Source organism: Passer domesticus, chromosome 8, assembly GCF_036417665.1.
Source record: "Passer domesticus isolate bPasDom1 chromosome 8, bPasDom1.hap1, whole genome shotgun sequence".
Taxonomy (NCBI): Eukaryota; Metazoa; Chordata; class Aves; order Passeriformes; family Passeridae; genus Passer; species Passer domesticus.
In genome coordinates, this window is record NC_087481.1 from 45,229,402 (window position 1) to 45,243,298 (window position 13,897).

The window sequence follows — 13,897 nt, forward strand, 5'->3', positions numbered from 1 at the left end:
ACATGGCCCTGTTTTTCTCATGGCTCTCTGCTGCTGTTGCAGAGGTAAGTTTGGGGAGCTGAGTGCATCCACCAGAGCCCTGCCTGTCCCAGCAGGCTGGATCCATCTGCCTGCCCTCCTCACCTCCCTGGCCCTGGGCTTTGGAGCATGGCATTCATGGTTAGCTGTGCCTGTGGAGCCTGTGCCATGTGTTGGCCACCCAGAGCACAGCCCTGCCTCCCAGTTACCTGTGTAACTGGGATCTGCATTCTCAGGAGCTGACAGAGCTCCTTCTGTCCCCTGGAAATAGTTAATCCAGTGACATCTTCCGCAGTGCAGACCACCAGCCCTGCCTGCAGCTGGCTCCTGCCATCCTGAACCTGCTGATTGCTTTTGTGGTGGATGTGGCCAGCAGCAGCCAGGCTGCACAAGGCATGCTTTGATTAAAGCCTCTGACACTGCTTAGGTGATTTTCCTCAGCCTGGCCCACTCTTTTTGCATCTGCAGCACGTCCCGGTGAGATTGAGACGTGTTGCAAGGGATGCTCAGCATTCTGGGGTGACTTTGCTGCTGTGCCTGTCCCTGTCCAGACACACTCACTGAGGCATCTGTGCACCCAGTGCACCCCCAGCAGGGCACCTGTCTGGGTCTGGACAAAGGGCAGAGATCAGACCCGTTCCTGCTTCTCCTGCCCTGGCAACCTGCAGACCCCCACCTCCCAGTGCCCGAGGAACATTTAGGGGAGGGTGTTGTATTTTTCCCAAGCAGAGAAAGGCTCAGAGGCTGTGAATCCTGGCAGAATGCCCAGCCTTCATGTCTGCTACGGAAAGGAGCTGTAACCAGTGGTCAAGTGAGTTGTGTCCCCCTTTTTCTACCCTGTGGGGGGGTGGGATATGTTAGCCTGGGCCTGGGGCTGTCCCCTCCTCCCCTGCAGTACCCGCCAAACCACCCAGCTTCCCCCCTCTCCCCAGCCTGGCAAAGCATCTCTTGCTTGCCTGCTAGAACAGGAGCACTTAGCTAGGATAAAAATAGCCATGTTTGCCTCCCAGTGGACCAGGGATGGCAGAAGGTGAAAACTTCCCTGTGCAGCTCTGCTGGAATTGCCACATGGATAGGAGGATGGACCCCGAGGAAGGTGAAGTTGGTGGGTGAGCTTGGGCATGGATCACACAGTGCTCCCAGTCTGCTTCCCTGGGACACTGCTGGTCCCCAAAGGAAGCCAAGAAAAAGTGGGCAAGCACGTGGTGGAGAGGTTGGAGGAGGGAGATTGAGGAGGCCAGGGAGCAGCAGGGTGGACAAGCCCAGAAGTGCAGGGGATCCGTGGGCTGGCCAGGCTCCAGCTTTGCTTGTCAGGCTAAGCCAGAGCTGTCCCGGGAGTTTCCCTTCAGGCAGTCCGTGCATGCAGGCTCCGTGCATCGGCCGGGCCACAGGGAGGGCTGGGGGAATGTGTTTAGTTCTCCAAGCATTTCTCCACTGCGTTTTCCTTGCTAAATGGCTCTTATTTTTAGATCCAGGCAGTTGCTAAGCATCACTGCCTCGCTAAGGCGGCTTCTTTCATGGCTTGACACCAAAGCACGCTGACAACACGCTGCCTCGTGAGCGCGGCCCTCCCTCCGGCTGCGCTGGGCTCCCTCTGCCCTGCGGCTCCTGCCGGGCTGCCACGGCCGCCGGCAGGGATGGATGCTTCGCCTCCTCCCGCTCCCCCCGCTCCGTCTCTCCGCATGGGTGAGAGGATGAAGGGAGGAGCACTGGGAGGCTGGATGGGCCCTGAGGTGTGCCCAGGACCCCCGACATGGTGCAGTCAGCACTCAGGCAGTGGAATGACAAAAGCCCCTGGCTTTGTCCATGGAGGGGACTCTCCAGCGCAGTCGGCATCCCCCGGGGATGGCTTCGTGCACAGATGGCGACAAATAACCAGGGGCGGCAGCGGGACATGAAGTTCCCAGTGCCAGATGTAGCGGTGGGCTGTGAGCTCCTCTCTCGGCAGCACCGCGCCTGTGGAAGCCTCCCCAAATAGGCAGCTGCTTCACCCTGTCCCCGGGGCTGCAGGAGATGGGGTAAAATCCTGCTGAAGAACCCTGCATGGAAAGCCATGCTCGGGATGGGGGCGGCAGTGGGATCCGTTCTGTGCTCGGCTGCAGGCAGAGGGACCTGGCCGCCCTCCCCGCAGCTCTCCTGCATCCCTTGACCCCTGCCCATCCCCTCCGCCTCGGGCCGGTCTCTCATCCAGCTTCTCCCCCGGGCGGAGCTGTGACAGCCCCGCGGGGCCGGGCAGGGCTGGGGCTTCCCTTCCTGGGGTCCCACGGCACAGCCCGGCACGGGCACTGACGCGCAGGGCTCGGGGCACCATCGCTCCCCCGCACTGCCCGTGGGGGTCTGCGCCCCTCCTGCCCCACGCCCTCTCCATCTCTGTCCCCTGCTCCGTCCCTGCGCGGTGCCTGATGCCCGGGGCTCTCCCGAACCGCGGGAGAGTTCATTCTGGAGCAGCTCTCTCCCTGCCTCTTCCCGGGAGCGTCCCCGCTCTCCGCCCCCCGCCCGTGCCTCAGTTTCCCCGCGGCGGCGGAGCCGGGCTGGCGGTTCCCGGGAAGAGGCGGGGAAGGACGAGAGGGAGGGGGCGGCCGTGCCCAGCCCCGGCGGCGGCGGCGGGGACCGGGGCGGCTGCGCGCTCCTGCTGCCGTGCCGAGCCGAGCCGAGCCGCGCTCCCGGCCCCGGCGGCCCCTGGCGCGGCCGCGCTGAGCGGGGCGGGGGGAGGCGGCGGCCGCGGGCAGCCCGTGCCCGCCGGCGCAGCCCGGGCGCCCCGTCGCCGTTCCCCCCGCCGCTCGGCGGGGCGGGAAGATGCGGAGCAAGGGCAGGAAGGAGAGCCTGTCCGACTCCCGCGACCTGGACGGCTCCTACGACCAGCTGACGGGTGAGTGCCGCCGCCGGGGAAGGTGCAGCAGCCGCTCGGAGCACGGCGCGGGGCGGTCCCGGGCACCCCGCTTCTAGCCCCGCTTCCAGCCCCGCTCCCTGCCCGCACCCCGCTCCCAGCCCCGCTCCCTGCCCGCACCCCGCTTCCAGCCCCGCTCCCTGCCCGCATGCCTTGCTCGGGGAGAGGGGGAATGGCCGCGACCCCCGCGCTGGAGCAGGGGAACAGTCCCGACCCCCGGGGAGGGTGCTCCGGGGGCGATAGGGCTGGTCCCGGCGTGCAGGGGCTGTCCCGAAGCAAGGAAAAGGCCCCGGGCGGGGGTGGAACGCTTGGATCGCTTTTGGCCGCCCCCCGGTTCACACTCCCTCGCTGTTATGTCCGAGCCCCATGGGACACCAGGGTCAGGCGCTGGGCTCTCTCTGCCGTGCCTTGGCCCCCGCTGCACCCTGGGGTGGCACAGCAGCATCCCGGCAGCAGGTTCCCCAGGGAGGAAAGGCTCACTCCACGCAGAACACCCCAGCAGCACCACGGTGCCTGGTGTCCTCACCCGGTGTCCCCTAGAGCACCCCTTGAGATGTCCTCTCCCTGGATGGGATAGCTGTGGGACAGAGAGGATTAAGACGGCCCATTTGTGACCCTATTGTATCCCCCTTCATCCTGTGCCCGATGAGGGAATTGCCGAGCATCCCGCATCCCACAACATCTGTCCATCCTCATCTTCCACGGTCCGATAGGGAAGCAGCTGGGCTGGAGCAGGCAACACCCCTCCTTCCCCACGTGCACTCCACAGATCAGGCCAAATCCTGTCCCCTTTCAGGACAGGATTGCACCTGTGAAGGGGACAGCAGTTCCCACCTGCCTCCTGGGACCCACGGTGGAGCTGAACCTTTCCTTGGCCAGGGGGTTCGGTGTCCTTGTGCCACAGGCACTGTTGTGTGGGCACAGGCAGCTTCCCTGAGTCCTGGTGATGCTTTTCCTGCCGAAGTCTGGGGTGGATTTCAGGATTTGCTCTAGAATTTCAAATAGGTGGTGGAGCAGAGCAGGACCTCTGCTCTTCTTTCCTGAACAGCCCCACACATGGGAAACGCTGCTTACTATCTGCCCAAACGTGCTGCAGGGAAGATATTTTTGAGCTGTGTAGGAACTTGGAACCCACACACAACTTTTGGTTTCTCTGGTAACTTTAAAATGCCCATATGGATTTAAATCAAATCAAAGTTAAAAATAAATTCCAGTCTCTCCAAGACTGAGACCTTTTATGCCTGGGCTTACCTCTGAGCCAGCTGTGTGGCAGGAACATGGATGGAGTGGAGCTGCACCGCCATGCACGTCCCTGCCCACAGGGAGGGATCTTTGGGGAAGTCTTCGGGGAACAAGGGTGGAAATGTCTGCCACATTTCCCAGAGTGGGAAACAGGCCCTTTAGGGCATGTCACTCATTTCCCATCTCTGTCAAGTGAGTGACCTGCCAGGGCAGAGCCTGCAGTAGCACCACGGAGGAGAGGGAGCTGGTCCCAGTGGCACTGATTTCCCCTGTGCTGGCTGAATGCACTGAAGCTGACCCCCCATGGAAGGAAAGCTGGTTTTCTCCCAGAAAATGTGGAGGAGATTCAGGCAGGAGAAGGGATGCAACCTTAACTCTAGGGAGGGTTTACTAGCTTGACCCCATGCCTTCTAACCTGGTCTTGGCTCTCCTGATACCCTGGAGATGTGGTGAGGAGCCAGGAGCTCCACAGGGCTGTAGCAAATCCCTGGGGTGAAGCTGGCAGTGCCTGTGTGGGCTCTATGTGCAGACAGGAGGGTTGCCACTGGCACCTGCTGTTTGGTAGCTCAGCTCTGCTTGGGGTCAAGCATGAGCAGTTTGGGGTGTTCCTGCAGCTTGGGAGACCCCCATCCACTGGGATGTGTCAGAGCTTAGAGGACATCGGCCATGCAAGAGCTGTTAGCCAAGAGGTGATGTGGTGTGAGGTGAGGTGACAGCCCCACAGCAGCTCCAGGGATTGCTGGTGTGTACAGGGACAGCAGTCAGCCCTGCTGCCTCCCATCACTGCCTGAAATCATGGGTGGGAGCAATGCAATTCCCACCTGTGCATGCCCAGAGAAGGGTTAGCAACCACTTCCAGAAGGAGAGGGGATAAACAGGAAACAGGACCCCCATCCATGCTCAGGGTAGATACACTCCGTGATGTCCACTCATTTTTAAATTAAAAAAGCTGTTGAAAATGCTGGTGCAGTGACAGTCCCCACTCCCTGCAGCGTCTCCAGAGATGCCCAGCTGCCCTGGCTGCGTGGGCACGTGGATGTGTGTGTGAGAGGCCTGAGTGAATGAGAACTGCCCGTGTGTGAGCAGTGGGGAGAGCAGCAGTGCTCCCTGTGCTGGGGAAACACAGACAGGCCGGGGAAACACAGACAGGCCAGGGAAACACAGACAGGCTGGGGAAACACAGACAGGCCAGGGAAACACAGACAGGCTGTGCTGGGGTGAGCCGGGATGGACCTGCCTGTGCTGACCCTGGTGGGTGGCATGGGGCAAGGGCAGGAGGCAGCCATGCCTGCCTGGCTGCTGAGCCTGAGGCTGGGCACCCACCTGGGTGCTAAGGAGAGAAATGTTTAGGTTACACCACTAGGAAATGAAACTGGTCCATTTCTGGGATATTTAGATGACGCTAGCGAGAAATAAAAGCCATCTATAAATTACATTATTCCTCCTGCCTCTAATGGCATGAGCAATTAGTGTGCAAGCAGCGCCCAGAGCCAGTGTCTCAGGACTGCTCTGGCCATGGCTCTCCATGCAGAAGAAATGGGAATCCAGAGCCACTTTGTCCTGAGAAGTGCAGGTACCACATCCCTGACCCTGACTGCCGGCAGTGTGAGAGGTGAGTGAGCTTGGAGAAGGGTTTCCCTCCCACCTGAGGCTCCACAGGGATGTGTGGGCATCATGGGTCCAGGTCCAGATCTGGAGCAAGGGTGGGTGACCTGGAACTTGTCTTACCCCATTGGACAAACCCCTCCCAGCCACGCTGTATCCCGTGAGCAGGACAGCATGTGCCAGCACAGGGTCAATATCCAGGCTGTCTGGGGTGGGGCAAAGCCCCTCACTGCCTTTTGGAAAAATGAGGGATTTATCCCCAGGGCTGTTGGGTCCCCAAAAAAGGATTAGGAGGCTCACTTTTCACCCTTGCTTTTTCACCCCTGTTTTTTTCCTCCAGTTGTCATGATCTGGGGACTCGAGCAGCCGCTTTGCTCCACCCCAAAAGCAGCCGCAGCGCTTGCAGGGCTGAGCAATTGCTGTAGAGATCATCTGCAGAGCTTTGGGATCCTCCTGTCTCCAGAGGCACAGCTGATGGATGGGGACTCCCCAACTCCTAGCACTTCTAGCAGCCCACCCCGTGAGATGAAAGCCTTAGGCAGCAGTGTAGCAGCAGCACAGCATCTGGCTGAGCTCTCCTCCCTGCCCGAGGGAGGGTGTGTCAGAGGTATTTCCCCCATGGCAGTGAGGAAGGAGAGATGGGGCCAAGCTGTCCCCCACAGACACATCAGAGGGAGGACAGGCCAGCCGGGTCGGTGGGAGGACAGTGGGAACAGGATTCCAGTGCCTGCCACGGGATAAAGCTGGGGAGCTGCAGGAGGGTCCCAGGTGATGGGCAGATCTAGGGCTGTGCCAGGGGCTTGTTCTGCTGCCAGCAAACCCGGCAGCTTCATCATGTCTGCTCACAGCCTGTGATCAGCCAGGTGGGGGGAACATGTCCACCAGCTTGCCATGGCGTAGGACTTCCATCTGCATGGGGGATAATTTATTTCCCAGAGTGTGGAGGAGGTGTCAGTGGTAGCCTGTCCCAAATAATAGTGTGTGTAGGGGGAAGGACTGCGATCTGCAGCTGGAAGATGGAGTGACAGGATCATTGGGTGGGAGCAAGGGCATGAGCAGGCCAGGAGCCCAGCTGCAAGTGTGCATGGCAGGTCGTGTGCTGTGCCTGTGTGCTGGATGGACTGGGGTGGAGACTGTACCCAAACCCAGCTCACCCATGTCCAGAATAAAGGTCCTTCTCTTGCCCAGTTGCTTTCTCAAGAACAGCTCTGCACAGCCCTGTCCTCATGGGTCTGGCAGGGCCAGCTGTCCCTGCATCCCTCTGGTCACTGTCAAGCATGGGTTGTCCCCTCCTCCTAACAGCAGCCCCCTGGAAGGGCAACACCCACCAGTGTCCTTCCCCTGGGTGTCTGACCCATGGAAACTCTGTTGCCCATCCACCTGCTCCCCTGCTAACCTGCCTCCCCTCCTGCTGCTGCCCCACGCGACCTCCCTCTGCTTGCCACTTCTGCTCCTGCAGCCTGGCGGTGAGGCTGGGCTGGAAGCCACACTGGCCCTCCAGCCAGGTCCCCGAGCTCCCAGGAGGCCCTCTGTCAGGGTGGGGTGCTGCAGGGAAGGGTCTCCCCCGGTGTGCCAGGGTTAGGGGCTCCCACGGGTCATCTCTGTGCCAAAGCGCCTTGCCCTCGGTGGCTGCTGCACCTTCCTGGGGTGATGGGACTGTTGCCTGACTCTGCCTCATCTGTCTGCTGTCTCCCTCCTTCTGGCATCTGTACCCTCTTCCTCTTCCCTCTTTGCTGTCCTGGCTTGTCTGCAGTCCTCTGATGCTGATGACTTCTCTCTCCCGGGGTGTGAGGCATTGCTGAGATCCTGAGGGTCCCTGGTGGAAGGGATGCTGCTCCCAGCCACACACAGGGCAAGGAGCACGTGAGTGATGCTGCTGGGTACCACTGCTCACGGGCAGCTTGGATTTCACAGGTGGAAAGGCTGCAGCTGAGGTTTTGGCAGCCGCTGCTGCATCCCTGCAGGCAGAGGCAGGTTGGAGTCCATGGGGAATTGGTGGCACAGGATTAATTGACAGGAAGTTCGTGGATTTGGTTGGGCTGGTTAAACAGCTGATCTCTACAGATGCTGATGCATAATTCATGGCTTGTCGAAACTTCGGCCAAGGGATACAGCTCCTGCTGGCCATGCACAGGCTCTTTCACCAGGTCTGTGTCTGGCCATAGCGTTTTTCCTCACTGTTGGCCCTGTTATAACTGGAAAATGTGTCTCGACTCAGTGGTGCTGTTCTCATACTGTGTGTTATGCTGGAACCAGTAGCCCTCAGAGCTCTGGGAGCCAGGACATGAGGAGGTTTGGTCCCTGGAGCAAACTCTGGTTTCTCCCAGCTGTGTTGGGTCCATGTGTCCCAGCTGGACCTGGGCTTCATGCATTAACAGCCTGGGTCGCCCCAGCCCTGAAGCCAGCAGAGACCCCATTGATGGAGCTGCCTCTGCCTCACTCCTCGTTAGTGATGTTTTCATTAGGGGAAGTGGTTTGGTTTTGTTTAAGCCAAATTGCTGTGCTTGGGAGATGATAAATCCATCTGCTGGCAAATCGCTCTCGTGCCGCCGGATCCCAGCCCTGCTCTCTAATCACGCCGCAGATAAATGAGCCTTTAGTGAAACGAATCTCCCTGTCGTGCCTCCCGGGGGCTGAGCTGGGTGGTCTGATGCCATGGAGAGGGGCTCTGGCTTGAGGTGGGGAGTCACAGCCCTTCCCTAACACTGCAGAACCCTGAGGGTGGTTATTGCTGAGCCGGTGAACTGCTGGGGTTGCTGCAAGCGTCTTCTGTGGGAGCAGAGGGGCAGAGGAGCCCCTTTCCACGGGGCAGGGTCTGCACATGGGTGCAGGGGTCATCTTCAACCCACTGTCCATGCCAGAGAGCTCTGCTGGCAGCTGGGGCTGGGTGCATGCCTGCCATGGGGGTGAGTGGCAGCATAGGGGGACGAGTGACCCCGCTCCCAGTGATACTTCCCCTTGAGGGCTTTGCAAATGTTCCGTGGCAGCCGGGCTCTGCTGGGTGGGAGGCTCTTACTGGGTCCTGTGGCTCCGGCTGCTTCTGGCTTTTAAGGAAACTTGTCATCGTATTCGAATGAAAAGGGGTGGTGCAGCCCCTGGGGAGCAGTGAGAGTGATTAGCTTGTTTGGAGACAGAGCCCTGCAGGAGGGAGCTGGGGACAGGATACTGCTGCCTTCCACAGGAGATGACAGAGATGGGGGATGTGGAGGGCTGCCTCCTTCGCTGCCTCTGAACCTTGAATGTTTCCTCTGTGGTCCAGAGAGGGCCAGTCACCTACGGACACAGCTGGGCAGGGAAGGCACTCACTGCCATTGACACGCCCTTCTGTGGCCATGCCTTGCACGCCTCTCCAGCCCCAAAGGCTCGGCTCCATCAGGTTCCAGATGACTCCAGCCCCATTTTGGCAGGAAGCACTCTGCTTTTGAACCTCTTGGGATGGAAATCCCTTCTGTTTAGGGAGCTGGCATGTCTCCCAGCCCCAGGCTGGTGTTGGCATTGCTGCTGGGGACTCTGGGCAAGAAGGTCAATGTCCCATCCATGCTGCTCCTGCTCGCTGCACCTGGGGACATGGGGTTCTTGAGAGGTCTGCAGGACACACAGGCAGGAGCCCCACTCTGAGCGTGTGTGATCACCCAGTTCCTGTGCCAGCTTCATCCACAGTGAGTGTTTGAGGGGCTGTGCCCTGTGCCAGCAGGGGCACTGCACACCCCTGCTTGAGACAAACCTGCTCTGCTTAGAGAGCCCTGGGCTGTGCCTGGAACGGGCAGATGGCTTTGTCCTGATGGGAGGGAGCTGTGGGGCCTGGCTGCTCCCAGAGGGGTCTGTCAGGGACTGTGCTGCAGCAGCAGCAGTGCCTGTAGTAGGCAGGGAACACTCAGGGCCCCAAGGGGCTGGCAGTGGAGATGGACAGCTTCACCTGTGGTCCCTCCCTAGGGAGTGGGTCAGGGACAGTGATGGAGTGGCTAATTCAGCAGGCGGGGTGGTGGCACGCGTCTGCTGCCTCAGCTCTGCCCTGCAGAGACTTGAGAACTGGATGGGGTTGGACACCCTGCTCTGTCCTGTTGTCCCCATGAGACACATCCCACTGCAGTGACATTCCTGCTGGGAAGGGGCTCGACAGTCTGAAGCAGAGGTGGCTTCTTGGCAAGATGCTAGCATGAGAGACTGGCACGACCTGTCACTGAGCCTGTGGGGCAGAAAGTGGGACCCTGCTCCTGGCTTCAGGCACTGACCCCAGCAGCAGAGCAGAGATGCACCAAATCCCTTCCCTGTCCTTGTCCTGTTACCAGCCACACATCTGGACACCAAAAAGTGCTTTTTAGGGATGGAGTATCATTGGTGATGGTTGGCCAGGGTGAGAGGCACAGGGAAGAGGGGTTTCCTTCACCCAGATGGGGAAGGTGTAGCCCTGTGGGATGCAGGGAGGAACCAGAAAACACACTCCCATCAGAAGCCTGGTCAGGAGCCAGGGAAGAGCCATCCGTGTGCTTTCACCAGTTACTGCAGCCCATGCAGTGGTGGGGTGAGATGGGAACTGGCCTGCTCACTAACGAGATTAGACAGGCAGGCCATTGCTCCTGGCCCCTTTGGTTAATTGCTTCTTCCTAGATTGAATTTTTAAAAATTGCATTGCTTACAGAAAGCCCCTGAATGGGTTTAAAGGCTTAAATAATCCATCCAGCCCTCTGTTGCTGCCAGGGCCTCCCTGGGGCTACTGGGCAGTGGGTTGTTGAAGTCCCTGGTGTGTCTCCATGTGTCTCTGGTGTCCCCAGGAGGTGGCTGGCAGCACTGGCCCTTGACAGGTTCTGATTTATTCCAGAAGGGAATATGCATTAATTGTTAATGGTGTGATTATTGAAGTCTTTAGAGGTGAGGGAGAAGGGACTGGGTCAGATGCCAGGCTCTGTGCTGCAGCCCATGTGACAGGTCCCTTTTGCTGTCCCCCCACCCCCTGCTGCCCCAAGGGCCATGGTAGGCAGCTGCCCATCCTGCTAGACTGCTAGGGGCACGCTGGATTTGGTGGTTCAGTGACGGGGTACAGCACCCCCAGCCCTTGGCTGAGGTCTCCTCTGACCCTGGAGCAGGGAGGGGCAGCTGCTGGTGCCAGATTCTGGGGTCACAGCACAGGTGGAAAAGGGCTGTGGGGCCTGGGCAGCACAGTAACAGATATTGTAACATGCTGTGGTTATGGCTGATCCCAGCATCTCTTGGAGACATCTCAGCCCTCTCCTGCGTGGTGGGATCTGCCCACCTCCTTCTTTCCCCTTCACTCTGCTGCTAGCAGTTGATCTTCTGAGCCCATCCCCAGCCCTCTGCTGATCATGCTGACCCAAACAAATTCCCCCTGGAGCCCGCCCTCCCTGCTGGCTTCCCCTCCATCGTGCAAAGTGAGTCACTCCCAGGCACCAGGAATCATTCATGTCATTTCCCCCTTTGCCGCAAAGTCATTAATGCGAGTGGAATAATTTGTTGCATAACGGAGAGGATCAGCGGGAGCGCTGCTCTGGCGAGCAATTCCTGGCCCTGGCCACCACTGCCCTGGGGGAGGGCAGCTTGGTGGGATCCTGCTGCTCCCACAGCTGCACCATGCTGGCAGCACTGGGGTTGGATCCCTGAGGCATTTTTCCAAAAGCCTCAAGTCTTGCCTGAATCCCAGCCTGGGGGGATGGACCTGTTTGTCACGGCCTTGGTGTCTGCTCACCCTCACACAGATCCTCCGAAAGGGACGTGTCCCAACTCCCCCACAGTGGCACAGGCAAGAAGTGTCCCCCGCATTGATCAGGGTGTGTATTGTGCCACTCTGTTCCAGCCACTTCCCTGTCTCCTTCCCACTCCGGCTCCTCTGATCTCCCCACGCTGTGGGTGCCACAAGTGCTTCCCACCAGCATCCCAATCCCTCCTGACTCCTTGCTCCAGAGCTGGGGACCCCAAAGTGTCCCAGCAAGGGTGCAGGCAGCTCTGGAACTGCTCCCAGTGAGTTCCCAGCTGGCTGTTTTTGGTGTGAACCCAAGCACAGCTGGCGCTCTCTCCTGGGCACCTTGCAGCCTCCCAAGCTGCCCAGAGGGGACCCTTGGCACCCCAGCAAAGGGGTGTGGGGGCTGAGAGCTGTGCTCGAGTGGTGCTCGCTGTGATTGTGGTAGATCCAGTGTCCCCCCTGCATTTCGAGTGGGAGAAGGGAAGGAACAGTGCTTTGGGTGACGAGGCATTGTGGAGACTGCTCCCCCTCTCCAGGGTTAATTTCCTTCTATCCCACGCTTGGCCAGGCATTAATTTAAAGATGCTGTAATGGGAGAGGGAGAGAGTAAGAGGATTGGGCTGAGGGCAGGAGGATTTAACAAAGGGAAGGGATGTGGCTGGGCTGGGGGCTGCACAGGGTCTGGTGGTGCAGGATGGGCAGGAAATGCTGTGCACTCCTCAAGACTGAGCCACCCTATGTGTGCAGAGCCCCTTTGGGCTGCCATGTCCCAGCTGGGACATAGTGCTCAGCTGGGCAGCAAGCCCCTCAGTGCAGGGCGCTGCCCTGAGGCAGGAAGGGGAAGAAGGAGATGGTATTTAATACTTCCAAGTGACTCACTGAAAACCTGCTGTTCCCTGGGGCTGGTCAATCCCAACATCCCCCAGGAGGGGCTGGCATCAGGGCCACCCTACTGCAGGGTATGCTGGAGGGAGAGGCTCGTTTGGGTCCACACCTGTGGAGGCAAAAGAGCCTTTACCCTCCTCCATCCCTCACAGACTCCAGAGTCCCACCTCTGCCCTGGACCACAGTGCTGGGACAGGGATGCGTGTCCCAAGGGATTGTGGTGTCCCCCCAGCCCCACACCATCCTGTGCCTCCCTCAGCACTGTTTGTTTCCTCAGCCTGCCCTGCTGTAATTACAACCTGCTGTCACTCTCTGGATAATACTACTTCTCTTTTATCATTCTTAATTACATAGCTGTGGGGAAGTGAGGGGCTGGCAACCGCTTGTTTGCTGGGATGAACAGCCCAGTGGCACTGAGGAGGTCACCTGGGGCTGGCAGAGGAGCTGGATGGGGCTGGCTGTGCCCTGGCCTGGGCAACACAGCTGAACACGGGGTACCTGCATGCCCTTGGGAGGGATGAGGTGCTGACTTTGTTCTTCAGGGGCACAGGGTCCCTGGCACAGATGTTTCCAGGCCAGCCCTGGATGTGACCACTGACACTCTGTCTATAACTCTCCCCTCAGTTTGGAGCCTTGCCCACTACCAGGCTGGGAAAAGTGTGTGGGAAGGGTGCCTGCTGCCCGGCCAGCCACCTCTGCCTGCAATTAGTTGGTGCTAATGAGTGTCCCTGGCAGCTGCTGCCAGGTCAGTGACCTCTGGCAGAGTATCTGCCAGGCTATTCCCCCGTGAGACCAGACACATGGGTCCCACGCCCTGCTCAGCAGAGCATCCTGGGTTGTGCTGTCCTCAGTGCAGACGTGGCTCCCTCTGCTCACTCTCCATCCCTTCCTCATCCCTCTGCTGTCTCTCTGCCTTTGCACCTTCCCCTGGAGGCTGGTCCCAGTTTGGGCACTGTCAGTGGTGCTCCTCCAGGTACTGCCCCTGTGCCTTTCTGCTCTGGTGCTCCTTTCTCCCCATCACAGCCACCCCACAAGCTGTTGCAGCAGTGGGAATGGAGTCTGTTAGGACATCCTCAGGAGCAGGATATGGCCCTGTTTAAACACACGTGGGCTGGGGTGGTAGCAGTGCTCCCCTGGCACTGCTCATTCTGCTGTGATGGATCAGGGAGGAGATGTACACCGTGTCTGACTGGGGTAGACTGGGAAATGCCCCCCTCTTGAACAGCCCTGGCTCTTGGGGTCCTGGCTGGGAAATGATCAGTCTGGAGGTGGAGCAGTTTTAGAGGCACTCTAGGTCTTCGTGGCAGGATGCTGTGGGGAGATGAGTTCCGTGATGATGCAGGGGTCGTGTTCAGATGTGGAAGCATGGCATGACCTGCAGGCTCAGGGTAGCTCTCCTCCTGGTGTGCTGCCCATCCTCACAGCCTGTCTGCCTGCCTGCCCTGGATTTGCAGCTCCAAACTCGATTTGCACAGATCAAAGCCTGGGGCCATCTCTCATCTTGGCTTACCTGGGTGCCGCCTGCCCCAGCCCGGCATGCGGGGGAGGTTTGGAGGTAATCCTTG

At 59.5% G+C, this 13,897-nt stretch overlaps 1 protein-coding gene across 2 annotated transcripts in view; it reads left to right on the top strand.

The window, feature by feature from the left end:
* Positions 1-2,410: 2,410 nt before the first annotated feature.
* The window catches only part of KCNIP2 (potassium voltage-gated channel interacting protein 2), a 44,116-nt gene continuing 32,629 nt past the window's right edge, over positions 2,411-13,897 (top strand). The window contains exon 1 of one of the 2 annotated variants that reach the window (XM_064431094.1): positions 2,411-2,887. In XM_064431094.1, coding sequence (XP_064287164.1) covers positions 2,815-2,887 — 73 coding nt within the window. In that variant the 5' untranslated portion in view covers positions 2,411-2,814. The remainder of the gene's footprint in view (positions 2,888-13,897) is intronic. The other variant, XM_064431092.1, reaches the window with a different exon arrangement.